The sequence below is a fragment of the Sander lucioperca genome, chromosome 10, assembly GCF_008315115.2.
Source record: "Sander lucioperca isolate FBNREF2018 chromosome 10, SLUC_FBN_1.2, whole genome shotgun sequence".
Taxonomy (NCBI): Eukaryota; Metazoa; Chordata; class Actinopteri; order Perciformes; family Percidae; genus Sander; species Sander lucioperca.
Genome location: NC_050182.1, coordinates 25,668,153 through 25,691,909, shown reverse-complemented (window position 1 = coordinate 25,691,909; position 23,757 = coordinate 25,668,153). Strand labels below are relative to the sequence as shown.

The window sequence follows — 23,757 nt, the reverse complement described above, 5'->3', positions numbered from 1 at the left end:
TGCATAAAAAGAGAAAGCAGTGTTACCAAGCTCTGAGTGCACCCTGGGACCTGTTAAAAAAAAAAAAAATCCGATTTGTAGATTGAAAACACAAAAGGCAGTTCCTTTAAATCTTAGCTTTATGACGCAGCACCACCTGGCTGCGATCCAGATTATTGCACTGTTCACGTGATCGTTTTTCAAAATCACATGACTGGCCAAAAGTCGGATCGCCAAAACAAACAAAGTGGCCCTAGGAGGAGACGCTGGTATGGCAGGTTGGACAAAGTTAAGCTGACGGTGGAGTGTGAATATTTTTAAATGAACCCGTGGGACATGCCAGAGTTTGTATCAGGATCCTCTGAGGTGAGAGAATCTTCTTAAGTGCTCCGAATGACATGTACAGATAAATATGTGTGTTAGCTAAATGAATGGAGCATTTGGGTCTTTGTTAACTTGTATTTTACAGTGCTGCCTGACTGATTCAACCCGTGTTTCATCGAATTTGAACTCTAGCCTAATTTCTATAATTCGTTGTTTCTAGATAAAATGGCGGTGTTATTGCCATCATCTGTTCTTTTGGCCCTTGTTTTCCTCACAGCTGAATTGACCCTCTCTACAGGTAACACAACACAGGTTGCCATTGTCCCAATGCTTGTATACTCTTGCATGTGAAGTTAATCATACATAATACTGTTCACCAATACAGACAGAAAAACATGTTTCTATGACTTCTTCTCCTTCCAGGAAGCAATACATGTGTTGCCAGAAACTTTGGCCATGACTCAGTGGTGTGTGAGTGTAATTCAACCTACTGTGACAGTGTTGGATCAGTCACCTTGCCCCCACTGGGCCAGTACTCCTCCTACCTGACCAGCATGGCCGGCAACAGACTGGAGGCAGGCCGGGGTCAGGTCCAGGTGAACAGCACTGGCGCAGGTAAGTGATGATGTGGGCTTCTGCTGGGGTGTCTGTGACGCTGGAGCATCTCTCTCATCTCGTTATGTGTCTCTTTCAGGGCTCAGGTTGACCATCGTTCCCTACCAGAAGTACCAAAAGATCAAGGGATTTGGTGGAGCTATGACAGACGCAGCAGCTGTTAACATCCTGTCTCTTTCTGCTGGTGCACAGGACCAGCTGCTGCGACAGTACTTTTCCCCTGAAGGTACACTCAGTAAAAGGAACCATTTGATAAAAGCCCACTGTGCAATAGTAGGGCAATTGCTCGGAAAAGCATAATGTGACCATGATTTCCAGGAATATATGAATATTTGTGTATTTTACATGTAAAAACACAGCAACTAGTGTTTTTCAAATAGCAACGGTTGTCCTGCTTCAACATATTGAAAAATAAAATAACACGCGTTCTGTGAGAGGTGTCTATGTGTGTAGGTTAGTTTGTTTCCCCCAATGACAGAATCATCATCAGCATCCATGTCGTGCACAAGGATAAGAATAATTTGGACAACAGAAATGCGTAAAGAAAAATAACACAATAGCAGTACACAAATATAGATACATTTTGTGATCAACTGTTTTTATGGATTATTATGCGCACATAGCAAAAAGGAAACAGATAGAATCTCATAAAAATTAGAAAAAGGTTGCCAAATGATGATATTGAATCATCGCCCAGCCTCATTCGTTATTGATGCTGTGTCTGTGGCAGGTATTGGCTACAGCGTGGTGCGTGTCCCCATGGCCAGCTGTGACTTCTCCACCCGTCTGTACACGTATGCTGACACACCTGGAGACTACAACCTGGACAATTTCACACTGGCCCCCGAGGACATCAACATGAAGGTCTCTCTCTTCTCCGACTCTGAGACATACACATGTCCATCACTCCATAACTCTAATCTCTCCTCCTCTTCTTCCTTTTAGATCCCTCTCCTGCAGCGTGCTCAGGCCTTGTCTCCTCGCCCCCTGTCTCTGCTGGCCAGCGCCTGGAGCGCCCCTGCCTGGATGAAAACTAACAGTGCTCTCATAGGAAAGGGCTCCCTGAAGGGCCAGCCTGGGGGCAAGGAGCACAAAACCTGGGCTCAGTACTATATCAGGTGACATTTGGGGCTTTACCTTAATGCAGAGATCTTCAACAGGGTGTCCGGGAACCCTAGGGGGTCTTCAGAGTTACTGCAGTGGGGCTGCCAAATTATGGTATAATGTATAATAATTTGTATAATGTTTTGTCTCTAAGGTAGCCATCCACAGATACAGTTAATCATAAGTATTCACTCTGCCACATGTATGCTTAACATTTAAATATGATTTTTTAAATCATGCCAACAATTTTTATTTTATTAGCTTAGTAGTCTATGTATTAAAAAGGTATGTAAAAAGGCTTTAGGCCACCCACACGTTATTTTAGGCACAGTTTAATATTCAACTTCATTTTTATACAATATATGTAGTAGGGGATCCCTGATCCGTCTCTCTGAGTTAAGGGGTCCTTGGCTTAAAAAACGTTGAAGACCCCTGCCTTAATGCCATGTCAAATAAATATTTTTTTCTTTTCTCTCAGGTTCCTTGAGGAATATGCTAAATATAACTTGACCTTCTGGGCTTTGACCACAGGGAATGAGCCCTCTGCAGGACAGATGACAAACTACAGGTCTCTTCTCACATTATATTACAAAGAATAAACCATCATCGTGGCTCCTAAATTTCACAACAGACTGAGAAGTATCTTACTGCAGTTTCCAGGCTCTTGGCTTCACTCCTGAGGAACAGAGGGACTGGGTGGCTCTGGACCTGGGCCCTGCCCTGCACGCTTCTTCACACCCACGCACACACGTCCTCATACTGGATGACAGCCGCCTGCTGCTGCCTCACTGGGCTAAAGTGGTGAGTCCAAGGACGGAGATATAGTGGGTAAAGTCATGGTAAACTTTGTTATACCTAAGACTTCTCTGGTGGTGCAGGCAAGAAATGAGGAATTTCAACATAAATCAGTATATGAAAAGAAAATAGATTGACCAATACTAAAAGATGATAACTTAAGATATAATGTATGATTCAATACAAGCTGCATTCAACACAATGAAGGAGATAGATTTAGATGCTGGGGGGAAGCTAAAATAAGTGTAATTAGTTGCCATTTACTCTGTAGTGAAGCAGGTGCAGGAATAAAGGACTTTTTATATCTTCCAGTCTCACATATTTATCCTCTGGAGGAAAGAGTGTAACATTACCAATGTATCAGATTGGATTCAACTGGAAGAAAGGAGTGTGTTTTGTGTAGTAGCCGAGAGAGGTTTTTGTTTTTCATAAAGAAGCTCCCAAACCACGCCAGGGACAGACATGACGGAGATTAAACGAGGCTCTGGTTCACCAAGTTTAATTAAAGAATTTTTAAGACTTTTTATTACCACATAGAATGCAATTTAATACTTGTTTCAAAAGATGAGAGTATGATGGAAAACCAGTAGGGGCGATAATGGCCTAGAATTATGTATTATTATATTTAGGTTAATGCAGTATTTACCAGCAGTGTATACCAATACTTTCCGATGTTATAATCCATTACATTAACGCAGCCTAGACCCAGATAAGCCGAAATGACAATTTAAGTTAATTTAGGTTTTTGCTAAAATTAACACTTGCCCCATGAGTTCCCTGGCTACTGTAACTAGCAGTAGTGACAGTGTTTGCTACAGATCTGATGGAGCTGAACAGAACAGCCTCCTGCGCCCACAATCTAGAAGACTATTAGTAAATGACTTTTTAATACCATACGAGGCCTTTTTTGTTGAAGAAACTTAATGCAATGCTTTTTATTACTTTTCAGTACCTGCTTTTTTCCCCCCTTCTCCCTCCAGGTCCTAAATGACATTCATGCAGGAAGGTACATTCATGGCGTTGCAGTTCACTGGTACATGGACAGCCTTGTCCCAGCAGAGATAAGCCTGGGAGTCACCCATCATCTTTACCCAGAGTATTACCTGTTTGGCACAGAGGCCTGCTCTGGCTGGAGCCCACTAGACAGAGGGGTGAAGCTGGGTAGCTGGGACAGGGCTGAACAGTACGCACATGATATTATAGAGGTACGTTATTTTGCATGAGGCTTGTTCAGTCAGATCCACTGTGGCACATGTGAGATTTGACAAGCTCTGAGCTGTTTGTAAAAGGTGAATCACGTCCCTCGATGCTGCAGTGCAGGTTTACAAGTTGCACTCTGCTGCACACACTATTCAGAAATTGCCTGCAGGCCATCAAAGCAAGCTAGAACTGGTGTTTTGTTTCTTCTTTCTTCACTCTCTCTCAAATGAAATTGGACTCCCCCCATTCTATCTATTCTGCATGGGTGCATTCAGACTCTAGACATCTTAAGAATCAGGAGGGAGTTGTTTATGTAGATGTGCTGTCCTTGTGACATTACACAAAACACCAGGCACTGGTCCAGTGAATTCATTTAAACAAAACAACCCCTCTTACTACAAAGTTACAAAGCACAGACTAGATACCAAACTGTGGGTGTTTTCTCCACGGCAGGACTTAAATCATTATGTGGTGGGATGGACTGACTGGAATCTGGTGTTGGACCAGACTGGTGGGCCAAACTGGGTTAAAAACTTTGTGGACAGCCCTGTTATAGTGGATGCGCAGCGTGATGTCTTCTACAAGCAGCCAAACTTCTACAGCATGGCCCACTTCAGGTATCAAACTGGCTCTCACATGATCTTTGTCCACACTGTTCTTTTTTTTTTTTTTTTTACCTGTTCCATCATTACATGGAGGCAGTCTAATGAAATCCACACAAATCACCCTTTTCCACAGCAAGTTCCTGTGGGAAGGGTCTCAGAGAGTGGGTGTGACCGCCAGTCGGGAAACAGACCTGGAATACTCTGCCTTCATCAGACCTGATGGCTCAGTAGTGCTCATCGTACTCAACAGGTACGTAAAATGTGTTTTTTTGCGCAAATGACAGGAAATGTATTCTACTACATCGTGCGTTTGTGTTTTGTAGGTCATCATCAATGATCCAGTTTGAGGTATGGCATCCCGCTGTGGGCTACATCTCCTCCACTGCACCGGCTCGTTCATTGCTCACACTTGCTTGGAACGCACACTGATCATTAATACAAGTTCACATTTGTTCTACCATCAACAAATTTTCTATGCACATTCCAAAATGCCACAAAAAGTAACTGTTTCCTGTTGGAACCTTCTCATTACCATGCTTTTATGCACATCTTTAGTGATTTAAGTGGTCACTTTGTTTTATTTTTGGTCACTTTATGTATTTTGTTAACCTCAGCAAACGAAAATAAGAACCTTACCTCATTTGATTTTCATTCAAAAGCCTAAAATGCTTTTTTTATGCACTGATTTCTATCAGGAATGGTACCTGGAAGTAATGAATGTATCAGTTCACCAGAATGACCTGTACTGAAGCGTAACTGGTGCCTTGATTTCCCGCTAATGATGAAAGTGTCCTCACACCATCTTATCAAGAAATCATATAAATAATGTACAGAAATTAAAATGCCTTCTGCTGTTGCTATTTAATTTTAAATAAAGTGCATTTTGTTTCAAAATATTCCATGTTTTGAGTATCTGCGGGTGCAGAGAGAATTTATATAATGTAATCGGGTTGTGAACAATATAAATTCAACTATGACAATTTTTTGTCAATTTATTAATACATCATAGACATGTTTTCATATATATAATATACAGTTTAATAACCAGGTATTTCACATTTGTCTCCATTCTCAAAGTTTTTTTTTTGTTCCTTTGCAAACCATAAGTTGACTAAAATTATTTACATAAAAAAAGTGATAAAAAAAGTGAAACAAAAGACGGTCATGAACAGAGGAATAAAATGACAGAGGGATGCCATCTTTTTATAACCTACACCAGGAAGAGTATGTTTAAATCTCTATTAGTTGAGCAATTTTGTTCCCTTGGTGTGATATTTGTTTTCCCCAAAAGGTGTAAGGAATCCCTTGCTTTCATTCAATGTCACAGCTTCCATTTGGGGCCATTAAACCGCAGCGACTCAACGTGATTCCTATAAAATACTGTGTTCTTTTTTTTTGACGTACACTACAGAGGGTGGACGCAATAACATGAACACCTTTACAATGCAATCTAATAAAACACCACCAGAATAAATAACCAGAATTCAATCAAGATCTCCCTGGCAAAATCAAAAACAAACAAACTGTATTGTACCCTTCATAAAAATAACATTTATTGCAGGGCTATAGGTGTTCATGTTGTTAGGTCCAGCCCCTGAAAGAGAGATCCAAGAGTGAAAGTAACCCCTACAGTCTTCCCATTTGCCGAACAGGGCTCAGTTGCATGATTTAGCTAATTTTCTGATGAGTAAAGAGGGCATGGTATATAATATAAAGTCTGGCATTTTCCCACAATAGTGTATTGCAGCAGTGCATTTCAAGAAAGATCGAAAAAAAAGTTTGCTTGACAGGTGGAAGTAGAGAAGACATGGGCTTGATCATCATCAATATAGGCTGGTTTGTTATGGAAGTAAAAAAAAAAAAAAGAAGAGATCTAGCAGACCTCAACCGACTGTTAAGACGTCTGTATGGGTATTTGTATACGTGGTTGAGGAGAAAGGCATTAAAATAGAAAATGAAGAGATGATTATGACTGCAAAAAGAGGAAAGTGAGAAGTGATTTGTCTTCTCGGTGTGTTGTTGTGGATGTAGGCGAGGAGAACCGAGGGATGAGACAGGTGGGTGTCTCAGAAGGACCATCTCTCCTGTGTGCGGGGATCCATGGAGAGGGTGGGGGACTCTGATGGGGGCTGGCTGCTGCTGTCTTCTCCGTTCAAACTCTTCCTACACACTGGACATGTGTCATGCTGTGTGGCCACAGAACAGAAAATAGAGAACATTAGCTTTGGGCAGTTTTATCACAGGTGGACTCCTTATTTTAGTCATATTTACACAATGCCAAATATGCCAAAATGTCAAATATACCTCAGCAAACTGTCCCACTGCTAATGTTAAATGATTGGTAGGGTAAGGCAATTTCAGCCTGAGTAATCCAATTCTCCAATTTAGCATTGAACAATGTATTGTTGATTTTAATTTGGCATTCCTTTCAAGGCAATTGTAAGGGTAAGGCTGGCGATATTCTATATATTTTTGTATCCAACAAATCCCATGAAAGGACCAAAACCAACAATGGATTGATCCAACTAACTAACAAGTATTTCCTGTCAAAGTCTGATACAGCTTAAGCGTGATTTATGGTCCTGCGGAGGGTCCACGCAGAGCTTTTGCCGTAGCCTATGTAAGTGGCCTGAAGTTTATACTTGTGTGTTGGTGTGTGCGTTGATCTCTTAATAGCAGAGACGGTATGTGTGTGTGTGTGTGGAGAGTGTTGGCGGGTAGCTTCGGAGCGAGTGCCGACGCTAGAGTCATAGTGAGGGAAACAAAGTATCTCCCCTGTGCTTTCTGACCACGGTCAAAAATCTGTAGCAGGAAAAGTTAACCATCTCCTTGATTTCATGTTGTTTATGGAGGAGAACCAAGAAATGAGTAGGGGGAAATGCAACACTACCAAGCCATGGGAGGTGCACATCAAGCTATGATGCAGGGTCCGGCATAGGGTCCAGTACTTGGTCCGTGTCTCCATGTACCTACGTACGTAGCCACGGCGTAGATTTAACGCAGAAGCATGAATCACACTCTATTCTTCTGTGCCATTAACCTCCATTGTTGTCCAAAAACTATTAAGAGTTAAGGATCTCTTTTGTGAGTTTATGAGCTCTGTTATGACTCACCATTTCCAGCCATGGTACTATACAGTCTGAATGAAAGAAGTGGTTACAGGGTAGCTGTCTGACCGGCTCTCCCACTGCGAAGTCCTCTTTGCACACCGGACATTCCATACAGCAGTCTACAGGAGAAAAGATAGAAATGTTTTATCAATACCCCTGTGGTTTCGAGTGATTTCTGGTGTTACTTATCAGTCACTTGCTAATGACTCACATGTATTGAGGGAACATGCAACAGATCATTAATAGCAAAACTATGTTTGCATCATAAAGTTTCTTAGCAAGCAAGCTACCAAGCATGGTTTCTACTAATTACTAAAAACAATTATACACAAAGATAAAGGCCTGACGCCTCAAGGCCTGGGGAAAAAAAAAGGCACGTGAATCGTCATTTCTCCAAAGAAGTCAGCTACGAACAGCCCTGCAAAAGCTGGGCTGCATAACTAACCACACAGTTACAGCTGAGTGGTAAAATAGGACAGTGCACACACACAGAAGAGGAAGTCAAAAAGAACAGATCCACAAGAGGGCTTGGAAGAACTAAACTGCCCTGCAAAGGCAAAAGACCTTAACTCGCTAGAGTGTGAAACTGAGAAAAATGACTTTAAAGTTTCTGTTTTGTCCAGACAAAAGTATTATAGGTAGGACTCCCAAAATTTGACAACTAGTTGCTATAATGAAGAAATGTTTGTATGCAAAAAATCTTGAGCTCAAAATTGACCTTTGACCCTTGTTTGGCAGTTACTGTACTCTGCCTTTGTATCATGTGCCAAAAACAAGGAGTCGTGCAAAGGCAAAAGGCAGTAACTGACATATAATCAATATTTGCTTGCTGTTCACCATACTTACATCCATTATAAGAACACCTAACCAAGGTCTAGTCATCATGGTATTTGTTTTAAATGATATAGAAGACCTTTGGTTGTTCCTATTTAGTGCTATAATGATCAGGATAGTGCGGCAACACTAACAGTTAAACAGTATGACAGATAAGTTACTTTGCAGTACAGTATACAATATGAATAAATACAAGAAATATTTTCTCAATAAAGATAATTTAATTATAATTGAATACAAAGGTATATTTATTGTTTAACAATAAATATATTATGTTTAACACTTTTGCAAGGCACTGTATCCGTGTCATATTCTCATTAGGGGCTGAGCCCCCCTAAAGGTCTGATCCTAGAATCGCCCCTGGTTAAGGGTTAAGGGCCACCAAACTGCTCAAGATGCACAGTCAACAAACTCGACTTGGATTACCACTTTTTAATTCTGAGATAACATTGACAGAGTTGACCGACCATTTAGGTTAGCCTACTTTGTACGGACGTTAGCGATAACTAGCTTAGTGCTATTATGGATTTGTGTGCGATCTGACATGAACAAGAAAGAAGGAAGGAAGCAAGAAGGAAATATGGTTCAAACAAGTATGGATTGTTGTGGATACAGCAGATGACGTGCATTGCTATGGATTATATCAAAGAATTTCTAATAAGGGGAGAAGTTGCACTCTCTCGTTACTTCCGGCTTCTGAACTGGTTGCAGTTCCACCAGAGTTCCTTATAGGGGGCGCTCACAGGCCAGTGCAGAATGAATGGGACTCTATGGAGCTATACCCCTCAAAATCCACTTTTCTCAGGATATAATTTTTTGTCTAGTAATTTGAATGTTGCATTCGAAAGGGGAGGCTAAGAAAATACACACTGCTGGGTGTTAGATTTTTTAAAGTGGCTTTTTTGTTCTAAAAAGCCTTTTAAAATGTCAATGACGTCATACACATATACGGCCAGAGATACTGCTTTACGGCAAGCTCTGAGTCGCTTCCTTTTTTCTCTCAAGGCATCGACAACACAGCTGACAGGTTAGGCTCTCCCTGTCAATACACGTGCTAGAAAGAGGTTTGCTAATGTTTTAAAGACCACGCCGAAATATTCACTCTGGCATTCTGGTTCTGCTTCGGATGCCATCAAGCGGGATCTCTGATCGTAATCAGTCCTTCGCTGACCAATCAGCATTCATTAGCAGAATGCTAGTGTGTTATAGGCAACAACTACTCAACCTGTAAGAAATCGAAAGGACATAATTACTCGTTCATTCAACTTTCGACCTATAATCCATGTTGAACTTGCAAAAACTACAATCAAATCTGAGGTTTCTCAACGTCAATCAGGCGAAAAAGACAAATTTAGCCGTCTAGCTCCATAGAGTCCCATTCATTTTGCATTGGACTGCGATCACCCCCAGTGGAACTCTGGTGGAAGTGCAACCACATTCGGTACAATGGGGGTGAATAGGGAGTGGAACGGCTTTCCATAGACAGGCTTTGATTATATCTTCCATGGATTATATCGGATTGCATGAAAAGGTAGGATGCCTGTGTATTTAATAAATGGGTTTCGGCGTCTGATGTGAGGCTCCGCCAAGTGAGGAGGTGTGTCAGCATCACCGTTAGCGCTACGTGACACAGATTAAATTTAGCTAGCTCCGGGCTGTCACTGACGTTGACAGATCTGAACCATCGCCACTTTATTTCAAAGATGTGTCGTTTGTATGTTACGTGGTTTGGTGACAATTAAAAGCGGCAAACTTTGACAGTATGACAAAGCCAGAGTACAGTAACATCACGGCGGCACAGTAACATCTCTCTTGATGCCTGGCTAAACAAAGTCAGAACACCGTAACTCAACTTCAGCGTGCCGGAACAAAGGCAAAGAGCCTTAACAGCTGTTACGGCGTTCTGCTGTGGTTTCTCGTATCGTTTTGGATGTTACGGTTGTCATAGCCCTTTATTTTCTCGTTAAAACAATCAAATTGACTCACGATATTTATTCACATGATAAAGGAGATCTCAAATAACCCAAAAATGACATTAACTCATTTTTGACCAAACATGATGTTACGGCGTTTTGCCTTTGTAGGGCAGTAAAGGGGAGGTGAAAGACCAGTTTGCAGAAGCACGTCATCTTAAAGTAATTTATGGAACACATTGTTGATATGCTCAAGGTTAATGGACATTTCGTCCCAGACAGACACAGTTTCAGGGGCTTCTTTTGTATATATTACAACACAAGTGTCTTTTCATGTTTTATCTAAGTGCTGCACAGACTTCTAAACAAATAAGCATGTATTCACATAATGACAGACGTGTTATTAGCATTTTGTTTTTTTTACGGAGGAAATTTTATACGGAGAGGATTATACAAGGACACGTCCCTTGTGTATGAATATATAAGCCAGTAGTTTCTAAGAACTTGCCTATGCATTCAAACTTAATAATAAATACACAAACAGCTAGTCCAACCGAAGGTGTGCAGTTAGCTAATTGTTATTGCATACAGAGGATCAGACTGAGCTCCAGCCACATCCATGAGCAATATTGCAATTTGAGAATTGTGGTGAGATGGAGTGAGACAAACGGGGAAACAAGGAATTACTGACCTGCTTGTTCCTGAGAGATATTGACAGTAGGGAGAGAAGAGATCTTCTCTTTCTCTGCTGGAGGAGGTCCTGTGTTCTCCAACTGACCTAGTAACTACACACACAAACAAAATTGTAAACTGTAGAGAAATTAAAAGGTGGCATGGACATACAGTTGGAGTTAAGTTCTATTAAGTGTGGTTTACCTGTGTTATCACGGCGTCTAACCCTCCCTGTCCCCAGGCGTAATCCCCTGGGTTAGAGTGCAGCATCCCCGTCCTAAAAGAGACACAGACACCACAAGCTGATAAGAAATAGCGCTTGCACTTTGACGCTAGCACTAACAACACTGTGACGGTACTGTAATGTCATCTTACCATGAGAGGGAAGGTGAGCCAGGGACTCCGGAGTTGGCAAAGAGGCCAGCGAGAAACTGTTGTACAATCCTGAGACACAGAGAGAAAATATACAACTGTTAATGTCATCACCATAAATAAGAACAGTGAGGATTGTAAGAGCATAAATAGCACTGTCATTGTTATGAGTGGGAGTATGCAAGGCAGAAAAGAGAGCCAAGAGAGACTGAAGCTGAACTGGTCGGTTACTCACCCCTCCACAGCAGGCGAGCGGTCTGGTCTACTGCTGCCTCTGGACCGGTATCTCCTCTGGCTGTGCAGGCGAGTGGGACGTCCTGGTCCCCAGTGTTCCCCAGTTCCTAGTAGACCCCCCATAGGTCCCCCTAGGCCTGCTGGGACTGACCCCCCGATTGGTCCCCCTCCGAACCCCCCCAGGTCACTGAGACCCCCCAAGCGCCCTCCAGGGAGCCGAGGTTCTGAGTCAGGTGTGTCACTGTCTGTTGTAAATGGCCGCTCCAGTAACAAGAGGTGCCATAGCTACAGGGATGGTGGGATTAGACAGGGGAAGAGACAGGTACGGGTATGGAAAAAGAGATTTTCAGGCAGAAAGTGGGATTAAGGATAGGAAAGCAGGCAGCACAATGGGAAAAGAGAGGAAGCCAACATGCAATTGCAAAACGAAGGACAGGAGCCAACAGAAAGGTGAGTGGAGAAGAGGGCAGGGAAAGAAGAAGACAACGTCAATCAAAACACATTAAATGACAGCAACAAATCCTCTTTGCCCCTTTTCCCCACCCTATTCTCCCCAAAATCCCTTAGGTCAGCTTGTACCTCTGCAAATTGTGTGGCTGCGTCATCTATCCCATTAGCGCCACCCTCTAGGAGACTGAGGGAAACAGCGCACAAGGGGACAAAAGACACATTATTAGCAACGTCCACTGAACCCTATACACATGTTCAGGTTTAGTGCTAGCCTGGGACAAAACTGCATGGTAAGCCTACAAGCTTCTAAAGTGCAACATGTGGGTACTTGTAAATAAGAATGAAAACACTGCCCATGTACTGTATCTGCTTTTGTTCCAGACTAACACTAAAAGGCCTTAACATCTCATGTTGTCTGGAGAAGAGCGGTAGATACGTACCTGGAGTCTTCTGTTACTTCCTCTATGAACCCTGAGTCACATCTTGGACAGATATACTCCTGGAAAGAATCACAACAAAGACTGAGTTCCACAGGCGGCACACTGGTTAAAAAAAATGCTTATTATAATTTCTTAGAAACCAAGGTGACATATTCAAATGTATTGTTTTAGTTTGACCAACAGTCCACAACCCAAAGATATTCAGTTGACAATTATATAAAGCAGAGAGAAGCAGCCAATTCTCACCTCGGAGAAACCAAAACCAAAAATGGTTTTTTTTTTTTTATCATTTCTGCTTTAAAAAATAACGAATTATTTATTATCAAAGTAGTCGCAGATTATTTTTCTGTTGAGCAGCTACTGATGGATTATTTACATAATTGTTTCAGTTCTACTTTAGTAAAACTATGTCTATGTAATGATAGGATCAAATTGTTTTATGATTGTGTTATCCAAATGAATAATTACAAGAAAATAGCAATTAAAAGAACAACAAAAATAATGGTTACAGTTTTCGTTTTACACGTGAAAGGTTTTGTCTGATGTAATCTATAAGAAATGAGCACAGTTGGATTTTTATCCAACTTTGTTATACAAATACTGTATTTGTCATATTGTGATATATTGATATCTGGAAAATATTCTTCTTTATTCTAACGCTGAGCCTTTGAAGGGATTTATAAAAACATTGCAAAGATATGGTGACTGGATGGTAAAAAAAAACAAGTCTTTGTCAATTTGTCTTTGCAAAGATAATACCAGTCAGATTTGTACGACGGCCGTTTTATGAATGTAGCCTTGGAGGTAGAACTGGTCTGCCAACCACACCTAACTGTAAAGCGTAACCACTGCAATAGAATAAAGAAAAACTAGTGCAAATTTGTACAGCTACTGTATGTTATCCCCTCAGTGTAAAACAGGGTTTCTCAACCATTGGAACAGGATTGAAGTGAGGCCATTTAATACACAGACTGGACTACAAGAGATTCAACTGATACGTTTGTTTCATAACATAGTTTGATGAAAAAAGTAGGTCAAAAAATATATTATATCACACATATTTTCTATTTGGAGCTCACTGGATTCTTGTGATCACAAAAGTACAAATGAATACCATGCTCACATTACAAGTAATAGAGGGTGTTAAACTATGGTCATGTTCAGAATTGGTTGATAAACCATGCAGTAAACAAAAACGTGAATTGTGTGTCATTTGCTCATAGACAGGTTATCATATCTGTGTTGCATAAATGGATACATGACTGATCGATGGTCCTTGGGATATACTGTAGTAGTGTGTGTGGGTGTTGCAGTCAGTTGGCTCAGTGAAGACATGCCACAGGATTGAGTGGGTCTGAGACAAGCAGGCCAGTTTAGAGTCAGTGACAGGGCAGGCTGGAATTACCCTCAACCCTATCATAAAAATAAGGATTCAGCTGACAACAGTGTAATCTTGGTGGACTGATGTACTGACACAGTGAGACATAGACAATGTAATATACAATCAGTGGCTAGTTTATTAGGTACTTTTTGTCCACCTCAATTATATCAATCAAGCATAAATACTATTAGGGCAGCAGCTAACACTTTCATTTTCAGTTAATCCACAAATAATTTGATCCTTTAATTGATACACTGTTTGGTCAATATTATAATGAAATAGTTGAAATGCCCATCACAATTTCCTAAAATACAAGTTGACTCTTAAGATAGCTTATGTTGTTTTTTTCTCTCTTTAAAAAACAACATATCTTCACATTTGCGTTCGGGGAACAAGAACAATTTTGCCATATTTGCTAGATAATGACTTACACAACTGATAGTTTGCCAAACTGGTTAGCGATTAATTTCTGTCAATCGACTAATCTATTAATCAACTAACGTTAATCATTTCAGTTCTCAGTTTAACGCAATAAAAGTGCACATCACTACAAACAACAGCTTCCAAAATTACCAATAATTTGAATTAACACCTCTCTTAACTAGTTTTTATCAAAACCATTATAACCTTCATGAACCTAGGACTTAGTACTAGGCTGTTGTATTAGACTGCATTAGTTTTAGCTATAGGTGTACCTATTAAACTGGCTACTGAGTGTAAATAACAGACCCTCACAACTGTCTAGGACGTAGAACATATACGTTTTATATATCCTGAGGTTAGTAAAAGTCTGGAAAGTTGTGGGTCATGTCAGCGTCTTTTACCTTTAAAATTGAAACTAAAACGAGTTTATGTTCCTGAAAATTCCCCTAAATTTTCCAAATCGTCCTGTCAAGTGCGTTGTTTTATCAGAAACCGCACTGAAAACAAAAATAGCCCAATAGCAAACAACTAATGTTAATACTGTCTATAAAATTCAATAACAAGATAATAACACTGACCTTCTTCTCTCGGCTGTTGTGTTGTTTTGTGCAAAACAGAATATCCCCAAGCTGTCAAAGCAAGGCGTCCAGCACAGTGCTTTGACAAACGTGTCTTTAACATGCAAGCCTAACAAAACATGTTGATATTTGCTTTTGATGCCATATTTTTGACCAAGATATTTGCGAGTGTCACGAGTTTATTTAGAGTTAACAACAAACGCCGTTAAGTGCTAACTGGCTAGCTAGTGTTTAGCTGTAGCAGCCAAGCGAAACAAACGGTATTTCAGTGAAAGGTTGACTTGTCAACCGCACATTTTATATAAGAGAGTATGATAGATAAAGATAGAAAAACATCTGACTTACCGGGAGTTTGGGGTTTACTTCTCCCTTACAACAGTGACAGAAAAACCGATGCGGTGAAACAGCCGCAGCCTCCGCCATCTTCCCCAGACCAGCACAAACACTGACGTCGGTCCTCCACAAACTGGAGACAGCTGTCCGCCTCCAGCCCGGCATGCACTGCGGCATCGCTGGGCAAATCCGGGCAAGTCTAATCGAAGAGCGGAAGTGTGTTTATGTGTTGTCAACGAGAAGCCGCATGTGTTTAGTTGACAATCTGTGGGATGCTTAAAAGCAAGGATTGCCTCTGTCTACAAACTCGTCTGTCGAAAAGGTTTGTGAAAAATAATTAAGTAGGAGACTTTTCGGATGACATATTGTTGAAGTGTAGCCAGTATACTGAGTATGCAAAGTGTGTGACCTGTCTGCGCAGTTCACGTGTAGCTATGCGACTGAAGCTTACTACTTTTAAACCAACGTTAGTCAAGCTATTTATTGCTGAACTGCTGATATTGGTGTGTGTGTGTGTGCGCGCGCGCGCGCGTGCAGTGTGATCCTACACAGTGGCAAGACCTAGCCTTTTGCTTATGTTGTCCTTATGTATGGTAAACTGACATTTATATTTCTACACTGCCAAGCATACGTTTCTGTCCAGTTTATTTCAGCATTTTAGCAGTGTACTTATAAATACACTAAATTAAGAATTATAAGTAAGGATTTGTAAAAATTGAACTCAGGAATGTTGACTGGCAATGCCCTACATCTCTAACCGGGCAGATCAGTTTCTTAGCCCAAACAAGCCTCTTAACCATGGTTGATACTCCAGTGATTTAGTATTGCAATTCCATAAAGTTGGGGGAGTTTTGAGAGACATGTTAACAAGGATGGTCCAAATAAAAGCAGTTGGAGGCAAATGTATTTTGAATTCTTTCTTACAGTTAGTTAGCCTAGTTGACACCAGAGCTCATTTCCAAAGGGACGTCACCAGTGGATGCCGCTTAAATGCCTCTGGGCGCAATTGGATAGACTTTCAACCAATCAGACCAACGATCCGGGTGACGTAGCAGCGACAGCGGCATCAACGGGTTGCTGCACTTCAGTTGCCGTCGCTGCGCTATCGTCAACGGTTGTGATTGGTGCCTCGATTTGGAAAAATTGGAAATTAGGGGTGGGCGATACTGGGAATTTTGGTATCGATCCGATACCAAGTAAATACAGGGCTAGTATACTAGCTATCGATACCGATACTTTTTACTTGTAACGTCACGATCATTGAATAATTGTGATTTTTCCTTTAGTTAGTTGATTATGATTATGATAAAACATAGGACAAAGATTTTAGGCAAATCTAAATGTTTTTATTTACTAACTAGAACAATATAAAACAATGTAACGGTATACAAATAATAACATAACAAAATCAACAACACAACCAAAAATACCTTCCATTACACACATATCTGTGAAAAATAAAGTCAGTTGTGCAAAATAAGTAAACAAAAAGTTTGTGAATTTACTTAGGCTTAAGCCACAATGTATAAATATGAATATAACTGTTCTGACTCTCCACTCTCCGGCAGAGAGAGAGAGAGAGAGAGAGAGAGAGAGAGAGAGACGCACAAACTGCAACAAAAGTATCGATCTCATCACGACAGTATCGATCCGATACCAATACTCATCTTGGTATCGATATTTAGATCGATACGCCCAGTCCTATTGGAAATGGGCTTGAATGGGCTCTTGGCCAGACTGACTTGCAGAGCAAATCTCAAATTTGCCGGAAGTTCGTCAGTGTTTTCCAAGGCTACAAGTTAGTAAGCTCCACAAATGTGTTTTCTTACTAGTGCTGAAACGATTTGTGTATTAATCAAAAAGTCGACTGACAGAAAACTAATCTGCGACTATTATGATAATTGATTCATTGTAGCTTTCAAGCAAATGTGCCAAAACATTAATTGGTTTAAGCTTCTCAAATGTGAGGATTTGCTGCCTTTCTGTGTTGTTTAAATATAAACTGAATATATTTGGGGTTTGGACGGTTGGTCAGACAAAACAAGACATTTGAAGATGTCATCTTGGACTCTGGGAAGCTGTCATAAATATGTTGACTATAGGGTCCTGATATTGTTTGTGTTGCCTCAGTGTCACACTCACAGTCGTGGCTCACTGGGATACTTGAATGAAACAGAGCCATCGTTGATATTATAAGTAACACCTGTGCTGCTGTGACGAAAGCCTATTGTTCCAAAAGATATCCATCAAAACTATCAAAAAGGAATATCGTTCATTCATTTAACCTTTATTTATGCTCAAGATCATTGAGGGGCGGCCCTCGTTTACAATGTCGTCGAGACAAATTACAAAGACCAAAACATCACAGAAAAGGAGCGACACCATCATAAGAAAAATAGGAAGATGCTAAAACTTTCTGAATTGGAAAAAAAGCTTGGTAAATAAATTAGGATAATAAGAATGCGAAAGAAAGTACAATTACTGTATGTTAAACAATTACAATTAGAAGTTTGCAGGTTTAAAATCTGATTTCTAATGCAGTTTCAATGCAATGGATAATATATCAGAAAAAAAGTTTTTTACTATTTGTTTGCAATATCCAGTAATAAGATGCAAATTTCTGTTATATGTTTCATATAGGGAACACATAGCAACCAGTGTTTTGCACATAGCAACAGCAATTGCTCCAACATAACACATTTCAGAGACTGTGTAAAAGGCACTTATTTCCCTGTAAAACAATTATTCTATCATGCCTTTTTTTTGCTAATCTTTGCCTTCCATGAGGAGTGTCTTTGTGTCCTCTTTGTGTTCAGTGACCGTTTAGTTGGCAAGCTCTTAGGTCCTAATTATTCTTTTAATTAGTGCTTTATTAGAATCCGGTGTTCTGGAAAGGGCAACCAGTCAAGCTAAGCTTATCATACTTAATTGTTACTAAACACACACAGTGTTCTGTTGATTGTTGGGTTGATACAGGTGATTAATATAGGTTGTTGTAAAGTTTGTAGTGAGCCTAGATGTAAGACCTTTCTTCATTTGTGTGTTCCTGTGTGTTTTTCTGTGCAGATGACTGCCCAGGAGGTGCGTCTGTGTGGTCTCCTGCTGCGGGAGCACTTTGGAGAAGTAGTGGAGAAAGTGGGAACACACCTGCTCAAAGGTGGAGCACAGAACTTAAGAACCATTATTCATGAGACTGGCATCTCACTGGACCTGGTACGACTCCTACACTTACTGTTTCTAGGCTGTTACTGTCTCTACTTCATGGAAATATTATACGTACATGATGTATTTAGTGTTATATACACACTGCTTCTCAGCATTTCCAAATAGGTTAGCAGTCCAGTGTGCTACTGTGTGCTGCAGGGATGACATATTTTTCAGATTATTTTTTTGGGGCATTTTTAGGCCTTTATTCACAGGACAGATGAAAACATGAAAGGGGAGAGAGAGGGGGAATGACATGCAGCAAATTGCCGCAGGTCGGAGTCGAACCCGCGGCCGCTGCGTCGAGGAGTAAACCTCTACATATGTGCCTGCTCTACCAGCTGAGCTAACCCGGCCATAGGATGACATATTTTTGTAGGCCAACCCAAGAGTTAGCATCGTCCTTGTTCCCCTCGACAAAGAGGCAATAGGATTCTTTTCATTTGATTTTGGATTATTGCAGAAAATAAGATCTGTGGCAAACAAAATTATTGGGTGATACTTACACATTTTCTTCAGCAAGATAATCTTCACAAATGAGCTCCACTTTTTTAAGCGTAAATGCATTTGCCAGAAGTAAATGTTAGGCTATAAATGAACTAGACCACGACCGCATGACTACAACGTAACTAGCTGCTAGCTTCCAACTGATTTTGTGTGTTCGGTGGCATGATGCCGCCTTTTTTAAGACATGTTAAAGATTCAAAATTTAAGAGTGGGGTATTTACTAATTTGTCGTAAAACAAAACATGAAAATCTCTTAAGCATGCGTTAGCCGCATACCTTATTTCAGGCATCTAACCAACAACCCATTCAAAAAACCTTTTGACTTTGAGACGTGGGAACCGGAAGTGCAAAAATGCGACCTCATTTCTGGGTTTTAGGACTCTTTCCTGCAGCACTCTTTGTATTTGTAGTGTGTTTATGTATGCTGATTATTCCACACTTGCAGTAGTACTGGAGTAGTTTTTGCATTATTTGTTTAAATGCAAAACCCAGTATCCATTTACATGACAGGTAGATTTGTCCTCCAGAAACCTGATTACATTAACACCATGTCATAAGTGAAACAATGCCATGGAGAATAAAAACATAACAATCAGCTTTTACATTCAATTTAAAGATTTAAAATGGCTGTTTACTGGGCTTATTGGAGCAATAAGAGTAGCACAATACATGCTAATTCATTACATACAATATACAAATACATGTTAATTGGTAAACTTGTTTGTGTGAATGTTAAACACTTCCTCTCTTTGTTTTTCTGTCTCATTGTAGGTAAAGAAGTCCCTGTGTGTGCTCGTGCAGCATGGGGCCTGTGTGTTCCGCTCAGGCCGTAAAGGAGCTGGGAGCCCCACAGAGTATCAGACCTGTTGTGATCGGATTCTGAGAATTTTGCGCTACCCACGCTACATCTACACCGCCAAAACCCTGTACGGTGACACCGGAGAGCTAATCATAGAGGAGCTACTACAGAGAGGTCACATGACCATGAGTGGCACGATTAAGACAGTCGCAGACCGCCTCACGCAGAACATGGAGGGTCAGTATCTCAGCATCTGTATCAATCCGAGACTGTAGAAAAGCTTCTCCCTCAGTTTTATGAAGGCATGTTTCGAAGCCTGGATTTGGGTTCACCACTCTAAATTTGGTCAAATGGGAGGAGAGCCTTAAGAGGAAACCCGGCAGGATGTCAGTTAAGCAAACATGCACCAAAATATAAACCTCTTTTAAAATCTTAGTATCTCTAAAGATTAAATATGACTTTGTGGGTTTACATGGGATTTGTGGAGAATCACATTGTCATGTGTCACATTTTCACACAGCTATTTTCTCTTTGTCTTTCCTGTTCTAGAGGGTCGTAGCATGGATTACAGTGAAGTGTCATCTGCCTTCTTCAGACTGGTGGAGACCCATTTTCTTCAGCGCTGCCCTCCTCTGGCAGGAGCAGAACCAAAAGACAGTGCCACTCCAGCTGCCCCCGCCCCCCCTGGTACCCCTGCTGCCCCCGTTAGCACTGCTCCACCCACACCAGAGAGCTTCCCCGACTGTTACAAGGTGCCTCACGTGACACTTGTAGGGCGAGGCAAAAGGCAACTCGCCAGTGAGGATGGAGAGGACCAAAGGAACGCAAAGAAGGCTAAAATGGATTCACAGGTGGGTGTTTGGAACATGTTAGTTACACTTTTATTTGCTGCACTTTTAAAATTCCAATTACCTCTTAATTGCCCTGTCCCTTACATATAACTTATTGCTTATCTTTTGTGTGATCTTCCATCTCTCTGTCTCTGTGTCTGTCTCTCTCATGCTCAGACACATGGTGATGAGGGAATTTGCTGGCAGGTGAATTTTGAGAGGTTCCATCTCCACTTCAGAGACCAGGCCATCATCAGTGCTGTAGCCAACAAACTAGACCAGGTCAAGTTCATATTATTTCAGGAACACTCGTTTTGGGATATATGCTTTTTCGCTTTCTTTCAGAAAGTTAATCGAGAAGATTGATACCACTCTCATGTTGTATGAAGCCGCAGCCAGTTAGCCTAGCTTAGCATAAATGCTTGGAAATTGGGAAAACAGCTAACCTGGGTCTGTGCAAAAATAACAAAAACCACCTACCAGCACATTTACATTGCACTATTAACGTGTTATATTTCGTCCCGTTTTCCTGGCATCCTCACGGTGATGACAAGACTCCTCCAAGAAGTCACTATGCCCAGTCACAAAATACACAAATTGTTATTTTAAACTTCAGTTTTTGTATTCTTTCAAGGTATAAACGTTGTTAAAGTGAGCTTCAGAGGTGTTGGTCGGTGGTGTTAGTTACTGTACCTTTTAGACATGTCACTGCTGTAACATTTTCCTATCTTGCCTGTTTTCTATAGTAGGAAAACATACTATTATGGATGTTTATAATTATAACGATAGTCTTTCTAAATTTCCATTCCATTTTAATAACCCAGACTAGCAGTGAGATAGTGAGGACTATGCTGAGGATGAGTGAGGTGACGACCTCGCCCACAGCCACCTGCACAAAGCCCCTCTCAGCCAATGAGATCTTCAGGTCCCTCCCGACCAGCTACAACATCCCCAGACCCATCTTAGACCAGTACCTCACGCTACTCATTGATGACCCGGTATGAACTCTGCAAGGCACCTGTCATATTTTCCAATCTTTATTTATTTATCTGTATGATGTTTTAGATCTACTTGTCCTTTTAATTTTCTAGATGGAGTTTGTGGGGAAGGCTGGTGAAAGTGGAGGAGGGATGTACGTTGTCAGTATCCTTTTTTTAATTTTTTATTTAGAGGGTCCTACGCATATGGTCAAGAACCAACACACACATTAATTCATTAAATGCAAGGCACGGATGATTTTTCATAACTCACCTCTCAGATATGCACAGAGCGCTGGCCAATCTGGCTCGGGCCACACTTGAGTCTGTAGTACAGGAGAGGTAAGTGTGTTTTTAATTGTGTATACATGTGATTGTCCTATCATCAGCAAATCATTATTAAATCACTTTTAATCTGTCATCAGATTTGGCTCCCGATCAGCGCGCATCTTCCGTCTGTTGCTAAGGAAACGTCACCTGGAGCAGAAGCAGGTGGAGGATTTTGCAATGATTCCAGCCAAAGAGGCTAAAGACATGCTCTACACGCTGCTTTCACAGAACCTGGTCCAGCTACAGGTACATGTTTGGCATGTGAAGATGATTTCATGATTCCCCTCTTTGCTTTTATGTGTTCTTAGCATTATCGATTGTTGAATGCTTTTGAACACTTAAACCCAACATGGAAGAGCTTCTAAAACAGTCCTTCATCTTAACTGTTGCCACAAATGATTTGTTCCTTTGACAAAAATAAGAGGACATACTGAACACTGATCAATTTAAATATGCAAAGCAAGTCCCTTCAAGACTTTGTTTAAGTGTATTAACATGAGTGACTGCCTGGAACGTAGCAGTAATAAAAAAAAAAAAAAAACCTGATCCAAAAACCTACTTTGAAAATTATTTGGCACACTTTTTGAAGATGCACTAAGTGAATGAGATATTTTTAAAACTAGACTTGTAACGCACTGTAGCCTAATCTTTTATTCTGTGTGTCTCTGTGGACAATGACGCAGGAATAATTTAACAAAAGTGACCATTTGGCAGTTTCACTGACATATTGACAATTTGAATGGGCACATTAGATGATTTAAGTCATCAAATTGGAGGGAGCAGCCCTAGTTCTTATTCTTCAATCTGCCTACTCATTCTCTCTGAACAGCCGTGATATTTTTTTTTTATTCTTCAGGAAATCCCAAAGACTCCTGACTATGCTCCCTCTCGTACTTTCTATCTTTACACGGTCAACCAACTCCCAACTGCAAGAATGCTGCTTCAGAACTGCTACAAGGTAAAACAATGAATGTACAGTAACCTTCAGAGCTGTAGATTGAAGAAGACTTCTAATGGTATTTTTTCTTGCATGTTGGTTTTGCCTTTGGTAATGTTTTGTCTCTGCACATTTTTCTCTGCAGACAGTAGCCAACCTCGTAGAGCGGCGCCTGTTTGAGTCCAAAGAGAGCAAGTGAGTTCATCATAACTGTATGTCCCTTTGTTTTCTGCGTCCTACTACCCTTGCAAGCCAGATAATTTCACATTATCAACTTTAAGAGTTGTTTGGCTCACACACCGTGTCACAGATCAAAGTTTGATTGGTTTTCTGCTTAACTGACAGGCGTCTGCTGGAGAAATCCCAGCGAATCGAGGCCATTCTGGCATCTCTGCAGGCCAGTGGTGCCGAGCCTGAGCAGCTGACAGAGGTCGAGGAGATGATAACTGCTCCTGAAAAGCAACAGCTGGAGGCCTTACGGCTTCATATCAACAAGTAAGAAGTGTGCAAGACAAAACTGCAATTCCCTTTACTACAGGTGACATTACTGAATCCCCTCTTTGGTCTTTTGGTGTTGCTATTCACACTATTGCTCTTTTTCCCTCCAGGTTAGATTCAGCAGAGAACCAGGTAGACGAAACCATCTTTCTTTTAGAGTCCTACATCAACTCCACCGCATCCACAAGTTAAGAGCATATGTACAAGAATTACAACTCTATTTCCATTACTTTATGTGTATGAATGCTGTCAAGTGTGGCTGTTTTATAGTTTATATCATTTTGGAGTGGAGTAAAATCTGAATAGACTATTT

General features: G+C 40.9%; 3 protein-coding genes across 3 annotated transcripts; 2 read left to right on the top strand and 1 right to left on the bottom strand.

The window, feature by feature from the left end:
• The first annotated feature begins 165 nt into the window (after window positions 1–165).
• Window positions 166–5,518, top strand: gba (glucosidase, beta, acid). The gene is made up of 12 exons (XM_031299365.2): window positions 166–345; window positions 524–601; window positions 727–918; window positions 998–1,144; window positions 1,649–1,782; window positions 1,864–2,036; window positions 2,501–2,590; window positions 2,676–2,823; window positions 3,798–4,022; window positions 4,471–4,634; window positions 4,756–4,872; window positions 4,946–5,518. Exons 2-12 carry the CDS (start codon window positions 529–531, stop codon window positions 5,049–5,051), a joined length of 1,569 nt encoding a protein of 522 aa, XP_031155225.1. The 5' UTR covers window positions 166–345; window positions 524–528; the 3' UTR covers window positions 5,052–5,518.
• A 425-nt stretch (window positions 5,519–5,943) lies between these two features.
• On the bottom strand, window positions 5,944–15,544 carry rnf115 (ring finger protein 115). Its single transcript, XM_031299366.2, has 9 exons — window positions 15,375–15,544; window positions 12,648–12,706; window positions 12,337–12,391; window positions 11,759–12,042; window positions 11,527–11,595; window positions 11,356–11,428; window positions 11,171–11,264; window positions 7,736–7,851; window positions 5,944–6,808 (listed from the first exon to the last, which is right to left on the bottom strand). The coding sequence occupies exons 1-9, from the start codon at window positions 15,537–15,539 to the stop codon at window positions 6,689–6,691; spliced, it is 1,035 nt and encodes a 344-aa protein (XP_031155226.1). The 5' UTR covers window positions 15,540–15,544; the 3' UTR covers window positions 5,944–6,688.
• polr3c (polymerase (RNA) III (DNA directed) polypeptide C) lies at window positions 15,480–23,754 on the top strand. Its single transcript, XM_031299364.2, has 13 exons — window positions 15,480–15,684; window positions 18,429–18,575; window positions 19,845–20,109; window positions 20,422–20,723; window positions 20,880–20,984; window positions 21,527–21,700; window positions 21,794–21,845; window positions 21,961–22,021; window positions 22,105–22,255; window positions 22,866–22,967; window positions 23,092–23,141; window positions 23,292–23,441; window positions 23,555–23,754. The coding sequence occupies exons 2-13, from the start codon at window positions 18,429–18,431 to the stop codon at window positions 23,634–23,636; spliced, it is 1,641 nt and encodes a 546-aa protein (XP_031155224.1). The 5' UTR covers window positions 15,480–15,684; the 3' UTR covers window positions 23,637–23,754.
• The last annotated feature ends 3 nt before the right edge of the window (window positions 23,755–23,757 follow it).